At 41.9% G+C, this 23836-nt stretch overlaps 1 protein-coding gene across 1 annotated transcript in view; it reads right to left on the bottom strand.

Moving 5' to 3' along the window:
- The window catches only part of TTBK2 (tau tubulin kinase 2), a 2201340-nt gene that overhangs the window by 1466321 nt on the left and 711183 nt on the right, over positions 1 to 23836 (bottom strand). Inside the window, exon 4 of the mRNA XM_044074209.1 lies at positions 2034 to 2107. Coding sequence (XP_043930144.1) covers positions 2034 to 2107 — 74 coding nt within the window. The remainder of the gene's footprint in view (positions 1 to 2033; positions 2108 to 23836) is intronic.

Genomic DNA, 23836 nt, shown 5'->3' with positions numbered 1-23836 from the left:
CAGCGTTATAAAATGCATGACCAGTCTATAAAGGCACACCCCTTTTACACAAAGTTCTTAGTCACAGAGTGGCATACTACAAAAAAATAGAAAACCGAGCAATACTTGCATAAGTTATATAATACTGTACAGTGCACAATCATAGTACATAGGTAAGTACTAGGCTATTGGCCCTAGGGCCTATACAAGCCTAGCCAAAAAATGTACCCTGGCTTTCGCCACCCAAGAAATTTATTTTCCTGTGCCCCTGTCGAGCAGAGCCACAGAAGTGTTCCTCGGGGTGAATTTCCCATTTCCCATCCAATCATCAAGATTTTTCTTGAAGAGTGCTAATGAGGAGTTCTGTTTGACATAGATAGGTAGTCTGTTCCAGAGTATGGGAAGTCTCTGGGACAGGAATCTATCCCTCCAGCATGTTCTGTTTATTGTGGTGACAAGGTTTAGGTCCCTAGAGCGTGTAGCTCTGAGGAATTGGGATTTCTTTAAGTGGAGCATGTCCAACAGCTCTGGGTTTGACATAGCTTTGTATGTTAGGCAGAGATCGCCCCTGAGTAGGCGATATGCGATGGAGTAAAGCTGTAGTTTTTTGAGACGGTCTGCATTGGGCATCTGTTTGAGGCCAGTAATCCTCTTTGTGAGGTATTTCTGTGGTCTTTCCAGTTGTTGTAGATGTCTTGTGAGGTACATACCAAAAGGGGCGTTGTACTCTATAATGGGTCTAATGAGTGATGAGTAGAGGGGAACAATGACCTCTTTTTTTCTGGATGAGAATCCTTTTGTGATGAGATGAGCCACGCAGAAGGATTTCCTGACCACTGTGGCGATGTGATTATCAAAGGAGAGACTACTGCCCACCTGTGTCCCAAGGTCTCGTCACATTTTCGGCATTACGTAGACTACCAGCTATGTGGTAGTTCATGGGTACAGAGTTATTACCAAAGGGGATGACAATACACTTTTTGGCATTGAGCTTCAGGCCATGGCTTTGACACCAGGTATCTGTCTCAATGAGGCCCTTTTGTAGTTTGTCCACATCGTTAGGTGTTTCGACTATGGCTCCTAGTTTGCAGTCATCTGCAAACTTTGTTAGCCAAAGACCTTCTGTGTTGGCCTGCACTTCAGAGAAGTAGATACCAAACAGGAGAGGACCCAGGACTGAACCCTGTGGTACTCCACTTGTCATTGGTCTGATGTCGGATTTGGAATCCGCTACTTTCACAGTGTGGGTTCTGTCCGTGAGCGAGTTGGCAACCCATCTTGTGACATAGGGATTTATACCTAGTTTAGTGAGCTTATCTATAATTCCAGAGTGGGGGATGGTGTCGAAAGCCTTGGCGAGATCTAGATAAGTTATGTGAACCATAGTGATATAAAATGCAACAGCAGTCTAAAAAATAGTATAAAACAAATGTCTTAGTCATAGAGTGGCAAATTACAAGAAGGAAAAGAAAAGCATACATCAGAAAAGAGCAAGGTAATTATCACAGTCCCTTAAGTTATTATGAGTCTACAACGCTAAGCTATTAAGGGAACCAAGTGGTCCACTGATATAGAAAGTTTGGAAGCCACTGCTCTACAGTTAACCAGCAAATGTTTTGAATGTAACCACAAAATGAATTGTTTGTGTCTTTCGGCTTTTCCTGGTTAGGGGGTCGCCACAGCGGAACTCCGGTCCGCTAATGATTGGCAGTTGATTTTACGCATCGCTTGCCAGGCCTGATGCACAACCTTCAATGAAGGTACGCCCATTCACGCATGTCTCCACGCAGAAGACGCTCTAGCTGAGAATCGAACCGGACAGTGCCTTACTGTGAGGTGACAACGCTACCACAGCACCACCACTGTGGGATATACTATGTCCAAAACATTTTCAGAGACTTAAACTATACAAGTTTCACTTTTAGGAGGGAAAAAAAATGAAACTTCTTATTAAACGTTTAAAACATTCCGAACTGTAAGAATCACAAACATGTTCTTAAAATGTACCCCAGTGATATACTAAGATTACATTAAGATCTATGGAGATAACTCACCTGCAACTGCATTACTACATAATTAAACTTATCATTTCTTCCACAGCCAATGAACCTGCAGACATGGTCTTTTCCTGTAAAAGAAAGAAAATGATTATAAAACGTTTGGTGCCCAGAAAGTATAAGAATAAGTTTATTTCCTTAAATTTCACCTGCTTAGGTTTGACTTTCTTATTCCATAGTTAAACAGCATCAAGATCACAGAGGGCATTATTCATAACAATATTAACTCCTGCAACAGCTACTTCTAACTATTATGTGCATTACACTTGCCAAGTCCAGGTCACAAATGAGGCCAGCTAGGCCACGAGGTGATGACAAATCATTTACAGCCACCAGCCAGCTAAGACAACTTTTTTCTATGTTTCTAGGCTGGTGTACTAGATATACAATGACATTACTAGACTGTCCAGCTGCCCATCTGCTGAGGACCCATTTCACCAAAAGGAAAAGATGCTATACCCTTGGTCACTGCTAGGAAAATATTCAGATACTGATTTCGTTCCTGCCCTCCTGGGGAGGTATTCTTAAAAAAACGTGCAACACTTTTGTGGAGATTATAGTTAATGTTCAAATCAAATATAATTGTATCTTACAGCAACAGCATGAATTGTATTCTAATGAACTGGGCCATTTCACTTACCTTTTTTAAGCTCTTGGCCATGCTTTCTGCAATATGCCAGAAAGCTGGTAAATGCTTCACTAATTTTTAAGGCCCTCAAAGTGGTTTACAAAAACCTACTACAAGTACATGTCTTACTAGGTTCTGCAACTGACAGGATGAAGCTATTTCTAAGATAAAAATATGAAAAGAAGGTAATCACCACAATGTTGGATTTTATCTGCAGCTATTCGACATCCTGAAATTTCTTTCACCACTGCTGTCTGCATCTATTTTCAGATTTTCAGTGGTTTATCACCATCCAAAGAAGTCATCACTCTATATATACTGTAAAATGTGGGCCTGCACAAGTTCCCCAGTTGTCTCCCAACTCCACTATGCAGTCCAGAGCTACTTGAAGAAACCCTATCACTTTCATAAGACATACAGAATTGGTCCAAAGTAGTCAACATTCAGGCAAAAATACTGAAAAACATCAGGGGTCATGGGGTGAGAAACTGTATAGGTCTTTTTCAAGAAACAGCATCAAAAACTGACCTCACATCAATTTTTTATTATAATGGCTACACTATCCATACTATCTTGGAATGTAAACGGCATTGCAGGTATAGACAAAATATAAACAGTTTGTTTGTTTGTCTCTTTCGGCTTTTCCCAGTTAGGGGTCGCCACAGCGGAACTCCGGTCTGGTAATGATTGGTAGTGGATTTTTACGTACCAGGTTACCAGCCCTGACGCACAACCTTCAATGAAGGCACACCCTATTCACGTATGCCTCCACACAGAAGATGCTCTAGCTGAGAATCGAATGGGACAACGTCTTGCTATGAGGCGACAACGCTATCGCAGCACTTGATTTATATTAAGAAATGCAGTGTGCAAATAGCAATGCTGCAGAAGACGCATTTGGAAAGAAATAAGCATGCGAATTTGACAAAGAAAGGATTTCAGGGTAGATATTGGGCAGAATATAAGGGACAAAGGAAAAGGGGAGTGATTATACTAATTGCTAGAGAAGCTCCAACAGTGACAGAAGAGAAAAAAGATAATAATGATGGATTGTAAGGGGCTACTGGAAAAGGAAAAGGATTACACTTGCATGTATTTATATTCCACCAAAAAACTGCTATTAGGAGTTAAAGAAAATTTTGGGGAGAAATAATCAGCTTTCAGCAGGGAATAATACTTATAAGTAGGGGCTGGAACTTGATGTGAAATAGTGAAAATGTTTTGTTGGACCTAAAAGGGAAAATATAATAAAAGAGTAGACTTCTGAAGAAATTTATAAAAATATTTCATACGAAAAATGTGAATTCAGTAGTAGGAACGCAGAGAATTTATAAATTATTTCCCAAAGTACAATAACTGGGCTAGACTAGATAGAAATTATATTTCACAGGAACATACAAATTTGACTGAAAGCTTCAACACATTGTATAACTATTTTAGATCATGTACTGATAAAAAAAACAAGCTAAAAATGCAGGGTAATGAAGTAAAAACTGGCACAAGCACTTTCCAGGAATTTTGAAATGAGTAGTGGAAATTATTCAAGAGTTATTAGGGAAGATAGAAATATCTTCAGACATTACAGCTAGTGAGAGGGGTAAAATGAAAATGGAATTTAAAAATACGGCAGAAATAAAAAAGAAAGAGATATGGTTAAGAAATAATAAGAATTACACAGGGGCTGATAACAGTTGAACTACTGCAGAATAAGGGGAGTCTCACAGAACAAGAGTACAACATATAGAGTGGTAAAGAGAAAATAATGGAGTATCTGGATAATATGCAAGAGTTTAGAAAGAGTGCTGCTAAGCAGCTATTTTTGATAACTCCAGAGCACAAAAGCATTAAGCACAATGACTTGGGCAACAGAAAGTAAAAAAAAGTTTGTTGCCAAACTTAGGGAGCTTATAACAAGAAAAATAATCAGAAATCTTGAACAGGTATTAATGATATTTCAGAAATGTTATGAAAATTTGTATAAAGCAGAGAATGTGGAAATCAAGAAAAAGCACAAACTGAACTATTTCTGGAAGACTTAATGCTCAGTTTAGAGCTAGATGAGGTTCAGCAACTAAGAGCTAAGATAGGAGGAGGTGAGATAAAAATTATGTATAATCAATCTTCAGGAAAGTCTCCACAAACAGATGGTATTCCTGTGCAAGTCTGGAAGTTAGGAGGGAAAAAAGTGATAGAGATCTGAAAGACTTCATTTAACAGTATTTTAAAAAGGAGGGATGTGCCAAAACCTTAGAAGAAAGCTGTGATGGCTGTATTACCTACAGATGGTAAAGAACCATCAGACCCAACTTCGTACAGAACCATTTTGATTTTAAACCAAAGTGTTTATGTCTGTACTGACTAAAAGAATGGCAAAGGTGTTGCCAAACTTGATAGATATCTCTAAAGAAGCAATGTTGGTACCATGAAGTTCTTGCTTAAACCTCAGGATGGGTGAGAAAATCCCCACTATCCAGGTTGAACTTCAAGTAAACTAGGAAAGAATAGCAGTATTGTGCTATTCGAGCAATGTTAAGTGTACACAACTGTACTATTTTCTTCATGTTTCACTGTTGCAGTCATCACATTTGGGGAGATCCCCAAAGCTAAGAAAGGGAGGAGGAAGTTAGAGAGCATTAGGGCCAGCTATTAAGCCCTGCAAGACTGGAGTGGCAAAACCAGCTCTGGATTTTGAAAAAATAGGCATGTGGTAATGCTTGGTGAAGGTATGTACAGAGCTCCAGCTAGCAGCCTCTAGGATGTCCCTGGTAGGGACACCTCTGAGAAAGGCTGTAGAGGTAGATGCAGCCCTGGTGGAATGTGATCTTATCCCCTGTGGGGTAGGTTTTCCATGGTGCTTGTAGCAGAAATGAATGCAATGGGCTATCCATTTAGAAATGGTTTGCTTTGAATTGGCCTTCCCCTCTGCCCCTGCAGCAAAGCCAACTAGCAGCTGTTCAGATTTTCTGAGAGGCTTTGTCCTGTCCAAATAAAATCTAAGCTGTCTGTGCACATCCAGAGAGTGCAGTATTCATTCTCCTTTGTTTTGTGGATTAGGGAAAAAAGTAGGCAAAAATGAATGGACTGACTTAGGGCCACACTAGACACCACCTTGGGCATAAAGGAAGGATTGGTCCTGAGTGAAACCCTGTCTGCATGGAAGATAATGAAGGGTTCCACTGCCATGAGGGCCTATAATTCAGACACTCTTCTTAAGTGATGGCTGGAAGGAAGGCTGTTTTCCAGTAAAGGAATTTGAACTCTGCAGTTGCAGCTGGCTCAAAGGGAGGGAGACAGAGCTTTTTCAATACAAAGTTAAGGTCCCAGACTGGAGTAGGGGCTCTCCTGGTGGGTCTTAAATTTTTGGCCCCTCTAAGGAATTGCTTTAGCAGGGGGTGAGAGAAGAGGGGTGGCTCAGTATTATAATGTGCTGAAATGGCAGAGGCATGAATTTTAATTGACAAGATGGATAGGCCCTTGTGGAGCATTTCTGTTAAGTACTGAAGAATATGAGGTAAGCTGGGCACAATAGTGCCCATCCACTGAGTCTGGCTCCAGGAATAGTATTTTTTCCACTTTTCAGCATAGGATTTTCTAGTACTAGGCCTCCTTGCCTCCAGAATGACATCTAGCACCTGTTTACTGAGGGATGCTATTGGAGAGCTCAAGGAACTAGCCAGGCTGCAAGGTTCAGGGTTTGAAGCTGAGGGTGCAGAATCTGGCCCGCTTGCTGGGACAGCAGGGAAAGGGTCTGAGGCAGGTGCCATGGTTCCAGCAGTGTCATACTGCACAAGAGGGGGTATCAGTGCTGGTGTGGCCAGTCCAGTGCAGTCAGTATTGTCCTTGGCTTGTCCTGTTTGATCTTTAGCAGAACCTTTGAGAGGAGAGGCAGAGGGGGAAAGGCATAAACCGAGAGGCTTTCTCAGAAAAAGGACAAGGCATCCACTTTCCAAGCTTGACTGTGGAAAGTCCTTGTGCAGAATTTGTTCAATTGGTAGTTCTGAGGGGAGGCAAACAGGTCTACCTCTGGAGTCCCCCATTTGTTCTCCAACAGGTTGAATATTTTTGGTTCCAGTTTCCATTCATGTGGGTCCATGAGATTTCTGCTTAGGTCGTCTGCCAGTGAATTTAGTTTGCCTGGCAGGAAATGAGCTTGTAGGTGCACTTGGTAGCTCAAGGCTGTGTTCCACAGAGCCATGGCTAGTCTACACAGAGGATACGAGTGGGTTCCCCCTGCTTGTTTATGTACCACATAACTGTGGTGTTGTCTGTCTTTACCAACAGTTGTCCTGGAAGAATGTGGTCTTTGAAGGCTGTCAGGGAATTCTGTACAGCTAACACTTCTTTTAGGTTGATATGCAGTGTATCTGTCTCGGGTTCCATTTGCCCTGAATGCACTGCCCTGCCAAGTGAGCCCCCTGTGCATAGTCTGATGCGTCTGTTGTTAGGGTTTGGGCGGCAGGGGGTAGAGTGAAAGGGAGCCCCTTGTTGTGGTAGCAGGCATCTGCCCACCAAAGGAACTCTGTCTTTATACAAGGAATGATTGGAATCATTGATTCCAGGTCCTGAGAATGCTGACACCATAGGCTTTTTAGATACCATTGTAGTTTCCTCATATGCAGTCTTGCATACGGAATTAGCAGAATGCAAGAAGCCATGAACCCCAGGGCTTGCAGAATTTTCCTTGCAGATAGCTGGGGCTTTGTGGCCAATATTTTGAAGTAGGTTGTCAAATAAACTTATTTCTCTGGAGTGAGGAAAGTCATCTGGGAATTTGTGCTCAAGCTTGCTCCCAGGAAAACAATCTGTTGGCAGGGTACTAGGTGAGATTTCCTTTAATTTATGGTGTACTCCCAGTGAGGTTAGAAGTTTCTTTACGAATGCCAGATGTTTTAATAGTAAGTCCTGGCTTTTTGCCTGAATCAGACAATCGTCCAGTATGGGTATATCTGAATATTTCTCTGCCTGCAAAATGCAATGGCTAGAGCTAGACACTTTGTGAATACCCTGGGCACAGTAGATAAGCCAAAGGGAAGTGCAGAGAACTGCATGGAGCCTTCCCTGAAGCTTAGGTATTTCCTACAAGATTCCCTTATTGGAATGTGCAGATAAGCTTCCTTTAAGTCTAAGGTTGCCAACCAGGCATCTTTGCTAGCAAATGAAGAAGCTGTTGAAGTGTTAGCATTTTGAATTTTGGGATTACCAGAAAGGTATTTAGAATAGAGAGGTCCAGAATAGGACGCCTGGAGCGGTCTTTTCTGGGTACCAGGAAAAGTCTTGAATAAAAGCCTTGTCCCCTTTGTTCTGCTGGGACAGGTTGAAGAGCCCTGATACTTAGAAGAGAGAGAACCTGCTGTTGGGCCTCCGCCCACTGATTTGGGGGTAGGTCTGGCCAACCGTTTGGGGTTGGTAAGGAGTGGAAGTGGAATCTGTATCCTTGGGAAACTATATTCAAAACCCATTTGTCCTGGGTAATGAGTTCCCAGTTTTTTGCATGCAGGGTGAGCTTTCCTCCTAAGGGAGCAGGCAGATGAGCACGGCTTGGAAGGGTTAAGAAGTCATTGTGCCATTTTTCCGTAGGGGGGAGGTTTACTACTCCCTGCTTTGGAAGTGGGAGCCCCCCACTGCTTAGGCCTGTGTGCAGCCTAAGACTGTAACCTAGGTGGTCTGCTGTTCCTGAGTTTGTACTGAGAAGGCCTGGAAGAGACTGGAAAGGACCAATTCTTTAAATGCCAATGCCTACTAAATCTGGGAGGCTGTACTTGTAGGAAATCTTTAACAGTATGCATAGATTTAGCTTTTTCCTCCATCCTTTTGAGGACTTCTTCTGCTTTGTTGCCTAACAGGCAGTCTTGGTTTAAGGGAGCATCCAGTAATTTAGCTTTAACATGATCTGGCAAGTTTTGCTCCTTAAGCCAAACATGCCTTCCAAGTACAGACCCAGTGACAGCAGCCCTGCAAGATGCTTCTAAAGAGTCAAAACCACACTGCAAAGTATGTTTACCAACTTGTTCTGCAGAATGCATTAAATCTTGTAATTCTTTGTGTTCTCCACAGTCAGGAATCAACATCCTTTTCTGTTTAAGTAGTCCCATAATATGCTGCTGGTACTTTAAATATGAAACTGGCAATTTAAAGTCCTAATGGCCAAAGTAGCAGAAGTGTATACCTTCTTACCCCATCTGTCCAAGGCTCTAGAATCTCTATCAGAAGGGGTAGGATTTTTGGCAGCAGCAGCCTTAATGCCTTTTGGTCTTTGGGAAATGGTCTCTGGATCCGCAGTAGTATTCTTGAAGAGGAACTTATGAGCCTCAGGTACTCTGTCAGGTGTTTTGGGAGCTGGAGGTAAAGTGTCTGGGGACAGGCTAGATTCCAAGAAAGCATCATCTACAATGTCCAGAACAGGAGGGATAGCTAAAGGCCTGTGTTGAGGAAGGAGTAAGAATTCCCTAAGCCTCTTTTTGGAGTCAGAGTAATCCTGGCTTTCCCAGCGGAAATGCTTCCCAAGAGTGTGCAAGGTTTCACCAAAAGAAAAATCTTCTGGAGGGGAAGGAAAGGGAATGGAATCCTCTGCATCAGAATCCTCATAGGTAGATAAGGGCAAATCATGGTAATCAGAAGAAACAGAAATATCAGAATCCTGATCAGAAGGAAAATCAGTTCTAGTTCTCTTAGAGGGGGAAGGCTGGCTTCCCCTAATTAAAGTAATAAGGTCTTCAGCCATCCTAAGCATTTGTTTTTTAGGCATATGGGCCTGACCATGTGGTTTAGACGTTGGTTTTCTAGGCATGGGTCGAGTTTTAGGCCTGGATGAAGATGATGGTGTTGGTTTAAAATGCAAGTCTGTAAGCCTGAATACACCCTCAGAAGCCGGTGCCTGCACAGCGGCTCCGAACCCATCCAAGGTAGAGATATCCGCAGATTCCATAGTCGAAAAAGCATCACGTTGCATACCGGACTCTGGATGGGTCTCAGTAGAGGCCTGCAAATCTGAAGCAGCGGGTATCAAAATCGCCTCACTGAGTACCGGCAGACTGGCGACTATCTTAACGGAAACATCGTCAGCAGTTTTGGACCTATGCGGTCTGTCCCTGTCTTTATCCTGATGTTTTTTTTGGAATATCAGTAGTCGGATGGCTTACCGAAGCCATTTCTGGATAGTTATACCAAGTAACAAAATAATTTGCTGCATAAATAGACCGACGACGAATAGTTCAGGGGTTGAATAAGGCACAAAACCGAAAGCGAGGGACGTCGTGGTCTGGGCCTAGGCAAGGAATGCAATACGAATGAAAATCTTTATGAGGTATTTGCTTTCCACAGGTAAGACAATTGTTAACTTTTATTGACATCGGTTAAGAGCAAGAAAAAGGATCCCCAACGGGGTACTTAGCATTTTTGAAGACTTCGGTTCTGAAAATGAAAAACAAAAATTTCAGGAGTTGGCCGACCAGCACTTGCAAACTGCTTCGGGCACCATGTGGCAAGAAAGACTGGTGTAATGGTATCAGCTGCATGTTTTATACCCCTGACGACCTGATGTCATGGAAGAAGAGACAGCATCCGACGCAGGAATCCAAGACTCTGGTATTCAGGCTGACTGAGGGCTACCTGCAGGCAGATAACCCGAATGTAATGACTGCAACAGTGAAATACGAAGAACATCATCCTCTTCATCCTTTCAATGTTCACTTTTGTAAGACTCCTCAAAGAATGGAAGGACCCTGAAGATGATGCCACCAAAGGTGGTCTGGAGGAACGCTTCTCTTGCAAGAAAGGGGAATGGAGCCTGGGACTCATCGAGTCTCGTGAGAAGCAGGGAGGAGGTGTTGGAGAAATTATCTCAGTAATTGTTGGCTCCAATTGTTCTCGTACTTTCAGTGCTGGACCCAACAACTCTGATTGATCCAGAGACCTTTTTTCTATCTTCTTCTCAGTGTCTGTCTCTGTCTCTTTGAGCTTATGCTCATCTTTGGTGAACTTAGGCTTATCCAGTTTCTTGGCCACAGAAGAACATGTCTGCAAAGATGAGAACTGTGTCACAACCCATGCTTGGACAGGAAGCAACCCCTTCAAAACCAATCTGTCCCTAATTCCCTGCATTGCCCTTGTTTCGAAGGAAGCATAAGCCTCATAGTCTGAATCCGATGCACTTCCCCCTAGGCAGTACATGCAAAGACAGGGAAGATCCTGCATCAGGATTTTGTGGCCTTGGGCCAAACACTTCTTGAAGCTGGGAACCTTGTCCAAAATGGAGGTAAAAACAATGCGAGATTATCTTGAAAAGTCAAAGTAGGATGCTGCAGGACACGGAAGAAGAATGTTTTGACTCTGTTTATCTGAAACCTGGTTAAAACCTAACACTAAAGACAATGAAGTGTTACCACCTGGGTACAACATACACAGGTTGGATCGTGCTTCGAGGAAGGGGGGTGGGGTAGCTGTACTCTATAAATCCAAGTTGAATGTCACCATAGATGTAATACAACCTCCTCAGACTAATAACTCAGAGATTCTTGACACCAAATTGCAACTTAATAAAAATAAATGCATTAATATCATCTGTATGTACATTCCCCCAGGTAACAATATATCTACATTTGAAGATATCCTCCACTGGCTATCATGTCACTACCCCCAAGAAACCCTACTACTTGGAGACTTTAACATAGACTGGGGCACCTGTTCCTCAGAATCCCCAACCACCCATATTAACCTGCATGCATTTACACAAATCATATCCACCCCTACCAGGACAGGCAAACCCAACCAAAAAGAAAGTATACTTGACTGGGTACTCATAAACAGTCACCCCCAACTGTACACCTCTGGTACCCTCCTTAATGGCCTAAGCGATCACCTTCTCACATATGTAATTAAGCACAAAACCATTAATTCCCAACAACACTTGCTCAGAAAAGTTAGAAACGATAAAAACTTTGGCCCTGCCAAATTCCAACAAGAACTAAACTCATGTAATTGGTCTATTCTAAAACACCTCCCCTTAGAGGAAGCAGTAGCATACTTTAACAACAAATTCCTTGAGATCCTTAATTTGCATGCACCTGTTCGTTCAAAGAGAACCAAGGCAAAAACTGCACCATGGCTTTCTATAGAGTCTAAACTCAAAATTACCCTTAGAAACAAAGCATAGGCTTTATGGCGTTCTTCTAAAGACCCTCAAGATCACATTAAATACAGGCAATCCAGGAATGAAACCAAAAAAATCAATTTTACAAGACAAAAAACAATACTACTGTAATTTACAGACAGTAAATCAAAATAACCCTCAGAAGTTTTGGGCAGGTTTAAATAATCTACTACATCCTGGACAGACTTCAACCCCAATCCCTGCTGCTACTATTGATAAAACCCCTGAAGATGTTTCTGATAGTTTTAACCAATTCTTTACTGAGACAATTCAAGCCCTAGCTAGCCAACTACCTCCTAGCTCCCCTGGTCCTGAAAGTAGCACCCCTAGAAACCTACTCACGTTCAGCTTCCAACCAGTCGCCACTTCACTTATCCGTACCTTGATCAAAAAATTAAAACCCACTACACTTTCTGCTGATCAACTCCCTGCCGAGTACCTACAAAAATCAGCTGATGCTATTGCTTACCCCGTCTCAATACTAATCAATCGAACCATAGTAGAAGCTAAAATTCCCACCATCTGGAAAATATCCTATGTAATTCCACTTCACAAAGGAGGCAGCTCTACTGAATTCTCCAATTATAGGCCAATAGCTATACTCTCTCCACTTGCAAAGATTATGGAAAAATGTATTCATAGACAACTCATGCACCACCTAATCCAAAATCGCCTTATGGCAGACACTCAGCATGGCTTCCGTCCTCATCACAGCACTACTTCAGCCCTCCTAGCCTTTACTAACACTTTAAACCATAATCGCAACAATAATTATATATCCTCAGCCCTCTTTTTGGATCTTTCCAAGGCATTCGATATGGTTGATCACCAACTTTTAATCCACATCCTGCAAACATTGTCTAGATACTGAAGCCCTCCAATGGTTTCAGCCCTACCTGAATGGTCGACAGCAGGCTGTCCTCTGGCAGAACAAACTCTCTAATCTTCTACCGAACACCCTTAGAGTACCACATGGCTCTATACTAGGGCCCTTGCTGTTCTCCATCTTCATTAACGACCTTTATAATAGTCATCCCAAAAGTCAGCTGTATCCAATTTGCTGATGACTCTAATCTGATTTGCTCAGCCACATCTCCAGTAGAGTTATGATCAGCTACCCAGACCACCTTTAATAACATAGAAAACTGGCTTTCTGAACACTGTCTGATCCTAAATCCCAAAAAAACTAAAATGCTCTTATTTTCACCAACACATAGGTCTACCGCTTTCACCTTTACCATAAAATCAAATGATGGCACAATAATCTCCCCTGACCCATCCACAAAACTATTAGGTGTCATCATAGACAATAATCTAAAATTTGACCTACATGTTAACCAAACTATCAAAACCATCAATAAATAACTAGGGTCACTTTACAGAATAAAAGCCTTCCTAATCCCTCCAGCTAAAATTGCCATAGCTCGCTCTCACCTTCTTTCAACCCTTCTGTATGCATCCCCTCTACTCTCGAATTTAAACAAGACTGTCCTTAACAAACTCTCAATTTGCTACAACCACATTGCCAGGTTTGCCACTGGGCTGTCTTTAAGGACACATCATTGCATCAATCTAAATCAGCTTGGGTGGCTTGAACTACCCAGCCTAATCCAGTATAACCAACTGATTATGGCCTATAAAATCCTCTATAATCCGGACAATACTCCTGCACTTAAAAATATTATTACTCCCTATAACAATCCTAGACTGCTTTGATCCTCTAACAAACTACTAATTCAGACTAGCAAAATTAATAACACAGCCGGTGATTCTCTCTTTCCAAACTCTGTAAGTAAATCCTGGAACTCTCTTCCAGCTGATATTACCTTACTTTCCACCTTAGGTCAGTTTAAAACTAGATTCCACTTAACTGGCTATGTCAATGTATCAAGCCTGGCTAACTCTCTCTAGAATGTGTAAAAATCTGTTAACCAGTTTACTGTGTAATTTAATTTAATCCTGATTTGTGCTCAGGATTAACTTAACTGTAACCTGTGGAACTTGTTTAACTTGCTTACTTATGTAATCTCTGTAAACAGTCTGTTTGTAATATGTAATGCTGGTATTATGTAATGCTGTATCTGCTTACCCTTGGAGCTTTTCTCCCTGGGCCTCCACTGAAAATGGACATGCATCCAGTTGGACTATCCCGGTCAACAAATGCAAAATATATAAATAAATAAAAATAAAAAATAGTAAAGCACTAAAAATAGTTTAAGACAAGAGTGACTACAAAAAAGGACAGAAGATAACATTGGATTCTATAATATCACTTTACTTCAACAGCTGTAAACAAATCATTGCTGCTGAAGTGGAGATACTTAATACAGATGCCAGACTGTTGAAGTGTTTCACTTTATTTTAATCTCTGCTTGCTCATCTACTTCACTACATAACTGTATACTAAGTTTCATTAATTATGAAACAGTAACTGTTGCTACATTGCTTGGTTAAACTGTGCTGTTATTACAATGGAATGTCATTTCCTTAGCCTTTCTGAAACGGAAAAAGCAAACATTCTTCTTCAATGTCCTGCAGCATCCTACATTTAGACTCCTGCTCATTTACACGTCCATTTGTTTTAATACACCCCTACTACTGTAGCAGAAGACTTTGTGGAATACTGCTGCTCCTCTAAGATTGAGGTATAGACTGCATTTGCATACTCTGCTACTACCTACACTTTATACATGTTAGTTTTGACTTCACTTCCTACTACAGCCTTCCTCAATTTGCAGCCCCAACTCCCACAACTATTACTGGTGACTTGTTAGGAGCAACTATGAAGCTGTGCTTGCACAGTTTAACTTTGCAAAAAAGTACAGTTTTGTACCTACCATAAATGTAGATGTTCGAGGATCCACATTGCTGCAGTCCTAACTATTGGGGTAGTCCGCTGTCCAGTCGGCCCGAATACCAAAGTATATGGCTGACATCGGTCAGGGCGCATTAGACTGACGTCAGTACGTCAGGGTACTAATGCGCATGACCGACGTCATATCCTCAGTCTTTTCTTGCCCCAGATGTCAGAAGACCCTAAAAAGACAAGGCCTAATATACCTACACCAAAAATATGTATAATATATACAAAATCATCAGCATATAACTCCACCTACACAACCACCCCTAAACACAGAGGGGAAGGAGGGAGGGTAAATTGGACTGCAGCAATGTGGATCCTCGAACATCTACATTTATGGTAGGTACAAAACTGTACTATGTTCTTCGTTCCACATTGCTGCAGTCCTAACTATTGGGTAGAATCCCAAAGCAGAGGTAAGGGAGGCTGGCAAATCATAAAGAAGCAGGAGCTGACAACATGCCTTGCAAAATAGCTGTGGCAAAACCAGCCCTAGACTTAGAGTAGAGAGGAAGGTGATAATGCTTAGAGAAAGTATGCACTGAACTCCAAGTAGCTGCCTCCAAAATATCCTTAGTTGCCACCCCCCTTAAAAATGCTGTTGAAGTGGCAGTAGCCCTAGTGGAATGAGGCCTAATCCCAGCTGGAATCTCCTTGCCATGATGGGAATAACAAAATGCAATGCAAAACCCAATCCACCTAGAAATAGTTTGTTTTGACACAGGCTTGCCCTGCGAACTCAAAGCAAAAGAAACAAACAACTGCTGAGACTGCCTAAAATCCTTAGTCCTGCTCAAATAATAACGCAATTGCCTGTGCACATCTAAAGTGTGCAAAATCTTTTCCCCTTTATTTTGGGGATCTGCATAAAAGTAGGCAAATGAATAGTTTGGTTTAAAGCCACACTAGAAACCACCTTAGGCATAAAAGAAGGATTAGTGCGTAATGATACCCTATCCTTATGAAAAATCAAAAAAAGGCTCAACCGCCATAAGGGCCTGTAACTCAGAAACCCTTCTTGCAGAAGTAATAGCCAACAAAAAAGCAGTCTTCCATGACAAGTATTTCAGTTCAGCAGTAGCTGCAGGCTCAAAAGGTTGTAGAGTAAGTTTCTCCAACACAAAATTGAGATCCCAAGCAGGAGTAGGAGCTCTACGTGGGGGTCTTATATTCTTTGCCCCTCTAAGAAATTGCTTGAACAAAGGATGTGAAAACAATGGTGGGTCACAATCATAGTGAGCTGAAATTGCTGCAGCATGAATCTTAATGGAAGAGAAAGACAAACCTTTGTCCAATAACTCAGTAAGATATTGAAGAGCCACACTCAAATTAGGCTCTGAAATCTCCAAATTCTTTGCTGCAGTCCAAAATAAAAATCTCTTCCATTTTTCTGCGTACTTTCCTTGTACTAGGTCTTCTGGCTTCCATAATCACATTTAAAACTTGTTGAGGAAGTTGAGACCTGCTGTCTTTCAAAACAGAATATGCCAGGCTGTTAGATGAAGAGAGTGAAGCTTGACATTGAGCAGACGACCTTCCTTCTGAGACAACAGATGTGGAATCAAGGGTAAAGGCCATGGAGGCTTCTTTACCAGACTCCTCAGTAATGTGTACCAGTGCTGCTGAGGCCAATCTGGAGCTATTAAAATCATCCTTGGCTTGTCTTGTCTGACCTTTAGAAGTACCTTTGGAAGAAGAGGCAGAGGTGGAAACGCATACACATGAAGATTTTTCCAACTGAAAGAAAGAGCATCCACTTTCCAAGCTGTGTGATGAAACCTCTTTGTGCAAAACTTTGGCAGCTGGTGGTTCAGTGGAGAAGCGAACAGATCTATGTCTGGAGTTCCCCAGGACACTGTCAACTTTTGAAATACATGAAGATCCAGTTTCCACTCGTGGGGATCCATGATTTGTCTGCTTAACACATCTGCTAAGGAGTTCTGTGCTCGGCAGAAACCTTGCCTGAAGAGTTAGTTGCAAGCTGAGCGCAGTCTCCCATAAAATCATTGCTTGCCTGCACAATGGGTAAGAATGTGTTCCCCCTTGTTTGTTGATGTACCACATGACAGTTGTGTTGTCTGTTAGAATCAACACCTGCCCTGGAAGAAGTAACTCCTTGAAAGCCATTAATGCAAACTGGACTGCTAACATCTCCTTCATGTTGATATGTAGATGCTGTAGTCTGGCAGGCCACTTGTCTTGTATCCACTTTCCATGTAGATGAGCTCCCCAAGCAACGTCCGAGGCATCTGTCGTTAAAATCTGACTCGCCTCTGGCCGGGTCACAGAGAGTCCCTTGTTTAGGTGACATTCCTGAGCCCACCACAAAAATTCTTTTTGAAGGCAAGGTATTATTTGAATGACAGTGTCCAAATCCTGGCAGTGCTGTGTCCAAACATTTTTGAGATACCATTGTAGCTTCCTCATATGCAGTTTGGCATTGGGAAGCACCAGAATACAAGATGCCATGAACCCTAATGCTTGAAGGACTGTCCTTGCAGTCAGCACGGACTGATGAGATAGTTGATGGAAGTAAAGTGATAGACTCTTTTGTTTGTCCGGGGTTAAAAAGGCCATCTGGGCTGCTGTATTCAGTCTCACACCCAGAAAGCACATGTCTTGAGAGGGTACTAGACTGGACTTTATTTCGTTCACAGAATACCCTAGGCATCTTAGCACTGCTATAACATATTCCAGATGCTGTAGAAGGTCTTCCTTTTCTTGAGCCAGAATCAGGCAGTCGTCCAAGTAAGGATAGATTTGAATTCCTTGTAGCCTGAAATAAGCTATCACTGGAGCCAGAACCTTTGTGAATACTCTGGGCGCAGTAGATAAGCCAAAGGCAATGCAGAGAACTGATAATGAGAATTTCCAGCTCGAAAACGCAGATACTTCCTGCAACTTAGTCTTATAGGCACATGAAGGTAAGCTTCCTTGAGATCTAAAGTTACCATCCAGTGATCTTTGCCCAGCAGAGGTAAAAGCTGTTGTAACGTCAACATCTTGAACTTGGGAATGTCCAGATAAGTGTTGAGGATAGATAAATCCAAAATTGGTCTCCACGTGTTCCCCTTCTTTGGTACTAGGAACAGGCGAGAATAAAATCCTAGGCCCCTTTGTGATACAGGGACTGGCTGAATGGCCCCTATTTGGAGTAACTGAGAAATTTGCTTGTGAGCCTCTTTCCTTTGTGGAGGAGGAACGTCTGGCATGCCTTTGAAAGGGGGCAATGTATGGAAATAAAACCTGTAACCGTGGTGAATGATATCCAACACCCATCTGTCTTGAGTAATTAAATCCCAATTTTCTTTGAAAAGAGACAGTCTTCCTCCCAAAGGAGCTGCCAGACGAGAATCTACTGGCAGCTGAAAAGGCAGGTCATTGGATCTGTTTACGAAAGGACTGACCTCTGCCCTCACCAGAAGTCTGAGCAGGTGAACTCCCTGTTCTAGGCCTAAAAGAACCTTGAGCTCTGCCCCTACCACGTCTAGACCTACCCCTAGACTGGGAATCATAAGCAGGATATGTCCATCCCTTAGTAGGCCAATTTCTACTAAACTTCGGTGGCTGCACCTGCAAAAAATCTTTAACAGTTTGCATAGACTTAGCTTTGTCCTCCATTTTCTTTAAAACTGCTTCCACAGGCGAACCAAACAACACATCAGACTGTAAAGGAGCATCCAAAATCCTTGTCTTAACATGCTCAGCTAAATTCTGATCCCTCAACCAGGCATGCCTGCGAAGAACAGAACTAGTGGCAGCCACCCTCGAGGAGGCCTGTACAGCATCAAAACCACATTGCAAAGAATGCTTACCCACTTGTTCAGACACATGAACTAAATCCAGCAACTCTTTACACTCAATACCTTCCGCCAAAGCATCCACCTTAGATTTCAATTGTGAAAGGAGATAATTTTGATATTTTAGCATGTGAAACTGACAATTCAACGCCCTCATGGCTAAAGTGGAAGAAGTATACACTTTCTTTCCCCACCTATCCAAAGCCCTTGCCTCTTTATCAGTGGGAACAGGGTTTTTAACAACAGAGGCCTTAACACCTTTAGGTCCCTGAGAAACAGTCTCCGGGTCTGCCCTAGGACTCTTAAAAAGATACTTATGAGCTTCAGGCACCCTATAGTACCTATCAGGTTTAACAGGAGCAGGAGGCAAGGAATCAGGGTTAAGGGAAGCCTCTGCAAAAACATCTTCTACCACATTCAACACAGGAGGTATAGCTAAGGGCCTATGCTGAGGTAAAAACAAGAATTCCCTAAGCCTTTTCCTAGAATCAGAGTAATCTTGGCCTTCCCATTTAAAGTGCTCCCTCATGGAATGCAGAGTCTCTGAAAATGAGAAATCCTCAGGAGGAGAAGCTGTAGGAGTGGAATCATCCACATCAGAATCAGAATAAGGAGGATACTCCTGCAAGTCTTCCGCAGAAGACTCAGAAGCCTCTGAACACTGTTCAAAACTCTCAAACTCAGGTTCCACCCTAGGCCTCTTATCAGGAGGGGGCATAGAACCTCTAATCAGAGTAATTAAATCTTCTGCCATTTTAAGCATATGTTTCTTAGGCACAGAACCTGAAGTGCTAGGAGAAGCCCCCACTGAAGCTAAACTTGGCCTACCTCTCAAAGAAGTTTTGGAAACAGAAGGAGAGGCTCTAACTACCTTGGGAAGAGAGGGAAGAACAGTTACCTGAGAAGCCCCCTCAGCCTGGCCTACCTCCTGAGAAGGCACATCCTGCAATAGTAAAGTCTCTGCCTGAGACTCCAAAGAAACTCCTGGCAAAACCTCTGGTTCCACTGAGCCTTCTAAAGAACCGACGTCCAAGACTGCCGGTTCATCAACTCTAGGCTTCGCTGTTTTGTCCTTGCGTTTTTTGGACGAAGCGGGCGTCGGAGCATCCGACGGCATTTTATAATTGCAACGCTTCCCAAACACTAACCTGGCACAGTCTAACCTTCTCTTAATAGTGCGTTTGTTAAATCTAGCACAAGAGCGGCATCCAACAACGTCGTGCTCAGGCCCTAAACAAGGTATACACAAGGTATGGTAATCCCTATGAGGTATCTGTTTCCCACAAGAAATACAGTTATTCACTTTTTCTGACATCCGGTTAAATACTGAGGCAAGAAAAAACCAAAATGTTCCCCAACGGGGTACTTAGCCAACTTTGATTCGGTCTGAAACTCCGGCTTCAGAAAATTTCAGAACGCCAACCTGCACTCGCAAAACTGCTTCTGCATCGGACCATGCGGCAAAAAAGACTGAGGATATGACGTCGGTCATGCGCATTAGTACCCTGACGTACTGACGTCAGTCTAATGCGCCCTGACCGATGTCAGCCATATACTTTGGTATTCGGGCCGACTGGACAGCGGACTACCCCAATAGTTAGGACTGCAGCAATGTGGAACGAAGAACATCTGCAGAATTGCATATCATGTAGGTATGTTAATAATTTCAGCACTGATTGTTTCTACTTACAGATGTTACATGTCACCACGCAAAAGGGCAGACATGAAAAGCACAACAACTGCAAATGTAAATTCTGGTAGCATTCTTAGCATGTCTGCTTCTTTAGGAAGCTGGGCTCCACATTCTAAACTCAAGCTTAGACAGTACTAAAGAATCTTGGCTGAAACCCTGTGACACTATTCCATCTTCAGCTCTGAAACATTACAATGTTTATCAAAATCAAAGACCATGCATCAGAACAGGAAGAAGTGTACTATTACTTCCTGAAAATAATATCAGTACAAAGATCACCTCTTCTCCTTAGCAATACTGATCATAAGCCAAACTGGCTAATTTATGAATGCATAATACTACATTCAATGAACGTTAGAAGCAATTTTATTTATCGACCCTCTCTTACTATCAGGATGCCACAAATGACACAATCAAACTGCCCAAAAAATTAACAATGCAAAAATGCATAATTTACATGAGAGTCAGATTTTCACTGGAAAGAAACTTCCAACTTTTTTCACTTCAATTCATTTAATTATTCTGTTAAACCCGATCCAAGAACAGCACTGGCAAATGCACTATATTGGACTGGTTCTGTTTCAACTTCCCAGTCAAATGTTACAAACCAGTTGACGGCTTTCCACAGTTCAGTAACTACTACATTATTTCCTCAGTCTATTCTGCCCAAAGACAGCATCCCAAATGTTAGACAATGTCTTACTGAGCTTTCAATCAGGAATCTCAAGCTCAGATTTAGAATGTGCAAGGGTACGTGGAGTAGTCAATTGCCATATTTCAGTTTGACTCTAATACACTATCTCAGTCTGACTCTAACACATACACAATTATGGAGTACTTCCCTAACATCATGTTATCCTTCCAGGAAAGGAGTCATTACTGGGCATGTTGCGGGTGCTGCGAAGAGCACTTTTGGCCGACATCAAAGAGTGAAACAATACTAATTTCATGAACTTTAATCGTACTTTGACTTAGGAATGGGGTCCATTACAGTCATGGTATTAGAAACCCAAAAGATTTGGAAAAATTAAAAAGGGAGAGCTTCATTCTCACCAAATGATCTATAAAAATCAGTGCATACCAAAATTATATATTCCCTGTTCCGAAGGAGGGATGGGACTCCTTGAAACTGATTACATGTACAGATCTGCAATCATGGGACTCCACACATATCTACTGATCTCACAAGACCCAAAAGTAGTGAAAGTTTTGAAACATGAGGAGAATAAATCTAAGATGACTTCTCTGCTTAATCTAGCAGAAACATATCAGTGTCAAGCAGGAATGGAAACCAAACAAAAGCAGATAAAAATCAAGCAGCAACTGAATGTGCCAAAAAACAAAAGAAAGAATATAAGGCGAAGGACAAGACAAAAAGGCAAGAAATGTGGAAAACACATAAATATAGTTGCAAGTATAGAAAACTTCTGGATGAACCTCATGTTGATCAGGAATGAACGCAGGAATGGTTAAGGAGAGGTGAATTCAAACCAAGAGATGAAAGGTTAATAATGGTGGCCCAAGACAGCGGGCTGCGTACACGCTGGTTTACAAAGTCCATTGAACATGTGGGAGAAACAAACAAGTGTAGGTTTTGTAAAACCGAATTGGAAACAGTCACACACCTCGTTGCTGCTTGTGACATACTAATGTCAGAAGGACTGTATACTGAAAGGCATAATAATGTGGCAAGACTGTTGCACTGGGGATTGTGCAAACATTATGGTACTGAAGTGGCTGAAAAACACTGGAAACATGAGCCATAAAGCATCATAGAAAATGATGAAGTTTACATCACATGTGATCATCCATTACTAACAGTTCAAAGGCAGACGCTAGAAAACTGGATATAGTGGTCCAAGAAAAGAAGACAAAAATAGCATTGCTCATTGAAATTGCCACACCCAGTGACAATAGTGTCCTGCATACAGAGAGACAAAGTTATAAAATATCAGGATTTGCAAGCAGAAATGACAGCAATGTGGAAAGAAAGATACCCAAACATTTCCAATAATAGTAGGAGCATTGAGTCTTATAAAAAAAAGAGTCTACAATCTTATTTAGATATGCTACCAAGACATGCAACTCTGTATGAATTGCAGAAGGAATCATTACTGGGCACATTGCAAGTGCTGCAAAGAGCACTTTTGTTTTGAAGAGTGAAACAATACTAATTTCATGAACTTTAATCATACTCTGACGTAGGAGTGGGGTCCATTCCCATCATGGTATTAGAAACCCAAAAGATTTGGAGAAATTAAAAAAAGAAAGGTTCTATGTTTCATGGAAGAAGACAGCAAATGGTAAACCAGCTGTATGAATATAAAGAGAACTAACTTAACAGTGTGCAAATAACACTAGAGCACTGTTTCTAAAACAGAGACCACACTATACCAGCATGTAAACATATGCATAGATACAGAAGTACCCTGTACGAACAAGCACAGGGCAAACCCCATAAACAAACCAACATGGTAGAACCATAATATCAACAAGCTTTACAATAGAAGGAAGATAATTTTAACCAAAAGTAAGAAAACTAAATCCCAGAATGATGCAGCCTTCATGGCTGAAATAAAATAAACAAAAATCATGAGCTTAATAAAATCCTTCACAGCCAAATCTGATACTAAAATAGTAACCCAACTCAAAGACAATCATAAGGCCTTTGAAGCAAAACACAGGGATGTGTTGAGCAGACTGCGAATGATGCTACCTAAACTGAGGCTGAAGATACAATGAACCTACTGGCTGATATCTTCAGCGCTAACTTTACCCCTCTTTCCCCTCCATCTGCTCCACCTTATACACCTGAAAATGGTTCGTCTACAGCTATCTCACAACACCAAGTCCTAAAACTGCTATCAAAAGTTAAAAATACTGCAATCAATGGGCACAGACGATATCCCTGAAGGCATGTTAAATAGTATGAAACACGATTTAGCCACCCACCCAACAACACTGTTCAATCTCAGCCTCCATACAGTTTTTGTACCAAGCAAATGGAGAACAACTACAGTCATTCCCTGGTATAAGGGAGGACCTTCCACAGACCCAAGCAATTACATCTCACCAGCTTCATATCCAAAGTCATGGAAAGACTCATCATGGAACTAATCAAAATGGACATAGGGAACCTCCAAATACTGAACGCACCTCAGTTTGGATCTGTCAAGGGCAGGTCATGCCTACTCAATCTAGTGGACTTTTTTGAAAAGGTCACCAACTCAATGGATGAAGGTAAAACAGTACACACCACATACCTTGAGCTGACCAAAGCTTCTGACACAATCTACCACTCAGGCATAGTAGAAAAGCTAAATAAACTGGGAATAAACCCCTACATCACTCACTGGATTACCAAATAGCTGACAAATAGCACGCAGGAGATCAAAATAGGGGAAGTTACCTCCACAAAGAGACCAGTCACCCATGCAGTTCCCCAAGGTACAGTGCTGGGACCTCTCCTGTTTAACAACTACCTCCCTGAAGAAAAAGCCAATACCAAAAGGTTTTGGCTAAGTTTGCAGATGACTACAAGCTATGAACACTCATCAAATCCCCAAATGACTTAGCCATCTTGCAGGAAAATTTGTGCCAAATAAATTACTGGTGCCAAAATCATGGACTGAAACTAAATGCCAAAAAATGTATTATCTTATCTTTTCAGA

This window comes from Protopterus annectens, chromosome 6.part0 (assembly GCF_019279795.1).
Source record: "Protopterus annectens isolate FY-2018-M chromosome 6.part0, PAN1.0, whole genome shotgun sequence".
In the NCBI taxonomy this organism is placed as follows: Eukaryota; Metazoa; Chordata; order Ceratodontiformes; family Protopteridae; genus Protopterus; species Protopterus annectens.
This window is presented reverse-complemented; position numbering and strand designations above follow the sequence as displayed.